Source organism: Hydra viridissima, unplaced genomic scaffold (assembly GCF_058129835.1).
Source record: "Hydra viridissima isolate aposymbiotic clone 2 unplaced genomic scaffold, HvirCarnegie_v1 scaffold_3, whole genome shotgun sequence".
Classification (NCBI taxonomy): Eukaryota; Metazoa; Cnidaria; class Hydrozoa; order Anthoathecata; family Hydridae; genus Hydra; species Hydra viridissima.
The window spans coordinates 2,724,980-2,730,979 of NW_028324302.1; the positions used below are offsets into that span (position 1 = coordinate 2,724,980).

At 32.4% G+C, this 6,000-nt stretch overlaps 1 protein-coding gene across 1 annotated transcript; it reads left to right on the plus strand.

Annotated features, from left to right (window-relative positions):
• Nucleotides 1–1,631: 1,631 nt before the first annotated feature.
• LOC149890594 (uncharacterized) lies at nucleotides 1,632–3,768 on the plus strand. The gene is made up of 2 exons (XM_090083600.1): nucleotides 1,632–1,842; nucleotides 1,911–3,768. The coding sequence occupies exon 2, from the start codon at nucleotides 2,920–2,922 to the stop codon at nucleotides 3,658–3,660; it is 741 nt and encodes a 246-aa protein (XP_089939726.1). The 5' UTR covers nucleotides 1,632–1,842; nucleotides 1,911–2,919; the 3' UTR covers nucleotides 3,661–3,768.
• Nucleotides 3,769–6,000: the final 2,232 nt, after the last annotated feature.

The window sequence follows — 6,000 nt, forward strand, 5'->3', positions numbered from 1 at the left end:
CCATTTCGTAGATAATTTCATATGTTTACGCCCACTTTCTGTTAGAGTCTTGATAACTTCTTCTAAATTCAACACCAATCTTTCGGCAGTATGGTTTAGCAGACTTTGTAAGTCTACTTCAGCTAAACTTTCTGTGACTGAGAACGAATCAGGATCAGGATAGCATGTTTTTTTTTCTTCGACCAAAATACTGTAGCAGGGCCATTGCTTCTTGTCACTTGTACGTACGATTTCATATTGAGATTTTGTTAGGCCTGCGTCAGTAAATATTAAAAGAGCCTCTAACGGTGTCAATGATTTTTTTGTAGGTTAAAGACTGCTGCGATAGGCTTTTTTATACTTTCCCGCTCGTTTGGGAGATGTTTTAAGATCTTTGAGGACGGTTGCAGCACTTCTTTTGCCACTTGTTGTCAAACAAGTTTCAGCTGCAAAAACAATAGCTTCTGGTTCCACATCTTTCCTGAGCTGTTCTGTTTTTCTCCTCTTTGAACGTTCACTAGAATTGACAAAACTTTTTCTTGATCGTCCTGCTGATGATGGAGTGGATGGGGTACCCGGTATTTGGAAACTCCCTTGCAGCCAAGGGCCATGCTTCTTAATAAATATTTCATGAGTTCTGGATGAAGACGACCACATTTTTCTAAAAATAGCTTTCAACCTCGACATTTGACGCTTGTATACTGTTTTTAGTTCTTCGGTATATTGATTTCTTGATAATAAATTTTGATCAGCTAAGTCCGTTTTTTCATTGAAGTTTGGAGCCTCTTGCTGCTGAATACTGTTGTAGAAATCCAAACGAGAGATTGTTTGCATTCCTGATGACCCATCTAGAAAAAAAAATTAAGTTGAAAAATTCATCTTGGACCTTGATGCGCTTAGAACATGATTAAAATTTAGATGGCATCAACAGGCAGTTGAAATTAAGATTTTTAAATAGCTAGTGGTATAAACTCATAGAAAAACGAAAAAAACTAAGAGGGTTTCAATGCGCACTACAACTTTTTCACTTTTAAAGTCAAAATTTACTTTAAAATTCGTTAAAAAAATGCTAAGTTTCATGGTACATAACTTTTGTGGTAATTAATATTTCAAAACGGTAGTAAGAGTGAATAATGTACATACCTGTCATAGATTCATCCATGATAATATAACACTGTAAAACTTCTGTTGTAAACACTTGTACACAGCTTCAATAAACATCACTAAAATTGCTCGTAAATAAAATGAACCACGCAGTTATAGATCGGATATTTAACTAGACTGTGTAGTTCCAATTACTACTTTTATAACCAAACCATTTACTGCTCATTAAGCGACCATTATCGAGAGATAATAAGGGTAGGTAATTAAGTGGGTACGGCCACTTTTAATAATTCCAATTTTGGCCAGCTAAAATCGTCAAATACTCCTACGTGCGCCGTAAGGCGTTAAAAAAGTTTTAATGATTTTGCACATGCGCAGATTTCACATTTAATAAACTTTTTTAACGACTAACTTTTTTAACGCAACCCCGGCTCTTTTTGTTTGCGCAGCTGTTTCAAAACCAGTTTATTATTTCAGCCAATAGAAAAGCAGTTATCATACCACGTGATCACAACAGCTGATATAGAAAATTCTTTCGTTTTTAATGCTTTTATCCTCTGGAAATTGCAAATTCTTCGTAATTTGTCATGTAAGTAATAGAAAAAGTAGAAAATATTTATGAAATATTAATTAACTAAACATTTACAGACTTTTTGCGATGGAAAATGATCGAAAAGTAAAAAAAACAAGCAGACTGCAGTCACGCAAACGCGTGGCAGACCCCGAAAACACAAAAGGAGCAAGGGAGAAGAAAGCTAGGTATGCATTACTGATGAAGTATTATTTTTAATTATGTTTATTAACTTTTAACTTCTATTTTTCTGCAGGTATTCAAAGAAGAGTCCACCAAAAATCCCTTCATGCAAGCACAAATTGGGTGCTTTCCAATGCCACTGCCTGTCACAGAGTGATGTCATCACTTTCAATGAGCGATTTTATCAAACAAGTAAGAAAATGGACCAGGACAACTTCACTTTGAAGCATTGTTCATCCCTACAGCCGAAACGTGTTAAAGGTGAATCAAATAGGAAAAGAGAATTTACTGTAAAATATTTTGTTACAAAGGCTGTCTCTTCCTCTATAAGAATACCTGTTTGTAGGAGAACATTTTTAGGAATATTAGGCATAAAAAAAAATAGATTGCTTGGAGTTATCAGTAGATATCACAAATCTGGTACTTCAGCCAAAGAAAGTTGAGGTGGAGACAGGAAAGCAGTGAAGTTTGTTGAGAAAAAAGAGAAAGTAAATAAATTCATAGAATCATTTCAAGTTAGTGAAAAGCACTACTGTAGGTCACACTCAAAATGTAGGCAGTACTTACCAGCTGAATTCTCAATTGCAGCAATGTGGAGGATGTATAACAAAAAGTGTGATAGTCAATTAAAAGTTACCAAATGGTTTTTTACTAATATATTCAATACAGAGTATAATCTAGGTTTTGGGACCCCTAGAGTTGACACCTGCTCTGCATGTTCTGAACTTAAAATTTGAATCAAAAATACAAAAGATCTCCAAGCCAGAGAAAAAATAGTTTTAAAATTAAACATCCATTGCCAAAGAGCTGATGCTTATTTTGACAAGCTGAGGGAAGAAAGTGATGACCTTGTTACCCTCTCATTTGGTTGTGAGAAGAACCAAGTCTTACCTAAACTATCAGATCAAGCTGCATATTATAGGAGGCAGCTTAACTTTTATAATTTTACAATTGTAAAAGGGAGCTCTCATAATACACTTAACAAAGAAAATATTGATTCTCACTATTGGATAGAGGGGGAGCAATCTAAGGGATCAAATGAAATTGCATCTGCTCTTTATTTTTCTCTGAATAATTTAAGCATGTCTAGCAACATAAAAAGAGTCAGATTGTGCTGTGATGGATGCCCTGGGCAAAATAAGAATACAGTAATGATTGGTATGATCAGTTATTGGCTCCACAATAAAGCTCATCCTCATATTCAAACAGTGGAACTGGATTTCCCAGTGACAGGTCACTCCTTTATTCCACCAGATAGGGTGTTTGGCACCATTGAAAAGTTCATCAATAAGAAGGAGATCATTGTTAGCCCCAAAGAGTATGTGGAGGTCACTGAAAAACATTCTGCAGTTTTCCACTTAGGAGAAGATTATGAAATTTTAGATTGGAAAAGTTATTTGAAAACCGTTCTAAGAAATAATGTTTCTTGGCATTTCAAAATAGCTAGTTGTAAAAGAATCATTGTGTTAAAAAGACTAAGAATTATTGAGGTGAGAGGTGAACCTTTTTATACAGTAGAAGTTAATGCTTTTAAGTCATTGACCAAGAAAGGTAAAAATTTTAATTCAATTAATTTACCAATATTTCATTCACAAATTAAAATTAACCCGAAGAAAATAAAGGATGTAGAAAAGTTATTGAACTCTCATTATGGTGTTGATTGGAGACAAGATCAAAATCTTGAGTTTTACAATAAAATCATACCTAATGAGGAAATAGATGGCATTGACTCTGATCAGGACAGTGAATCAGAAGAAAATAATGAGCTGTGCTGTGGTGAAGATGGATCATCTGATGTTGATGATGCTGATGTTAAGATTTAGTAATTTAAATTTTGTGAATTTGAAACTATTTTATTGTAAAGAATTTCTTATTATGACATTGACTTGCCTTTTTAATGTGTTTTTTAAGGTGCATATAAAAAAAAGAAAGCTATATAATTTTTGTGTTGCTAATTATTACATAAGTAAATTTAATCTTTTAAATGTTGTTCACACATGTATTTGTGGCCTATACGTGTCTAGCAGAAATTTTATGTACACCATAAATTTATTTAATAACACCATATTGCATGAACCATAATAAGTTTCTCATTAAAAATTTTTTCCGTGTTTTGTTGCTTCTACTATAAAACCCAGGTAGCTAAACTTATATGACATGTGATGCAGGTATTTCTTCAATTTTTATGACCACTAATAATTAGTTACGTTATTGCATTTTAATAGAAATTTAATGCATGGCAAAAATTATTTCGAAATATATTTAACTTTTTAAAAAACATTAGCGGGCTATCCTGCTAAAAAAGGGGGGAGAGAGTTTTCTAAAATTGTCCATAGATTGCGTAAATATACTGAATAGCGTGTGAAATCGCGGTGGACTTTAAATAACCATGGGTTCCAACGAAATTAATCACAAAACAATTAAAATTTTATTAAAATGTGCAGTGGCTGGATCAAAACCGGCTCTTTTTTGAAAAAAATGCCCTTTAATTAAATATTTCTATTCAATGATTATCACAATTACTGATATTCACATAGAAAACCATTCATTAGTGACTAAACATGAGGTGTTTATGTTTTTTTTAATTTTTTATTTGCACAAAAAAAAAAGTGTATCCTGTAAAATTTGCTGTCGGTTTTGAAGCTGACGGTCTCAGTTGTAGGAATGTCGTACAACACTTGCACAACAACTTTGTTTTATAATGGAAACATTTTCTAGTGTAAGTTGCACAAACTAACGTCAGTTGTGCAGCAAATTTTATGCTGTACAACTGTGGTTGTGAGTTGTGTGAAAAAAATCTATTTCTGCAACAGTATTTTTTTTTTTGTTCAAAACGCGCATCTTATTTTTTTTTTTTATTGGAAACCACACAATAACTGTTGTATAACAATAAAGTTTACAAAATATCGCACTTTTTTACAAAGCATGGCGACGGCTCCATCTTGTGTGTTAGAAAAAATCTCTAAGGCAGATTTTATGAACGAAGTTTAAAAATTTCCAGTTTTGTATGACAAGTTTAATAAGGAATTTAAAGACAAATGGAAAAAGAAAAATGCATGGGAAGAAATTGGTCGTCTGTTACACTTATCTGCTAATCAAGCGGAAGAAAAATATAAAAGCATTCGAAGTAGTTATGGAAGGTGGCTGAAATCAAAAAGAAATATCCCATCAGGTTCTGGAAGGAATTCAGTTCCTCCTCAATTTCTTCAGCTCGATTGGCTAAATACTTTTATAGAACATCGTGAAACAACATTGAATATTTGTTCACCTTCGTAGAATCAAGTGAATCGACAATTCATACAAATAACAAAACTAAAAGAAAAAGAAAAAAAGTTAGACTCTGATGATTTACTTGACAAAACTTTAGTGAAAACATTAGAAATAATTAACTCCAATATTGAAAATCCGACTGAAGAAGAGCAGGATGAAGATTATTTATTTATGAAATCATTAATTCCACAGCTAAAGCAATTAAACAACTATTCCAAAGCTGAAGTTCAAATACAAGCACTTCTTCTTAAATTAGAGCTTGCAGATAAAAGTGAAACAATCTAGCCTCTCTGTTTAACCTTTTAATGTGAATAAATAATTTAAATATTACAGTCTAGCTTACTATTTTGTTTAACCAATTGATGTGAAAAAACTACACATTTTAAATAAAATCATGGAGGTATAACATAAGTCTTCTATTAACTTTTAAGTAACTATTGGGGCATATTTAAAGTTTAAAAAAATAAAAAAGTATTGCTTTGTTAAATATATCATATTGTCATTCAAAAGAAAGTTTGTTAAAGTATATTAACATATCATCTAGTTACTAACTGGATTGTGGCCACTTGATTGAACATAGTCCAATTGCCACGAAAGGCTTCTTTCACTTAAATTAAAATAACCTTTAAAAGTATTTCTTATTGCAATTGCATCAAAAACAGATCTATTACTTTTTGATTTTGAGAAATTAAGCATACATGCTTGATCTTGTAATTCTTTTTTCCAATCTCCTTGAATAACAATTCCTGAATTGATATTCAAGGAGATTGGAAATTACTTTCACTATCAACAAAACCAGTAGGGATGTGCTCCATCTGTTAAACGCAAATAGTTGTGAAGACAGACAGTAGCCTTTATTATGTTTTCCACTTTCGATGGTTTTGCTTTAGTTG

Coding starts and splice junctions, on each gene's coding strand:
- LOC149890594 (XM_090083600.1), top strand. CDS start 2,920: ATGTCTAGCAACATAAAAAGAGTCAGATTGTGCTGTGATGGATGCCCT.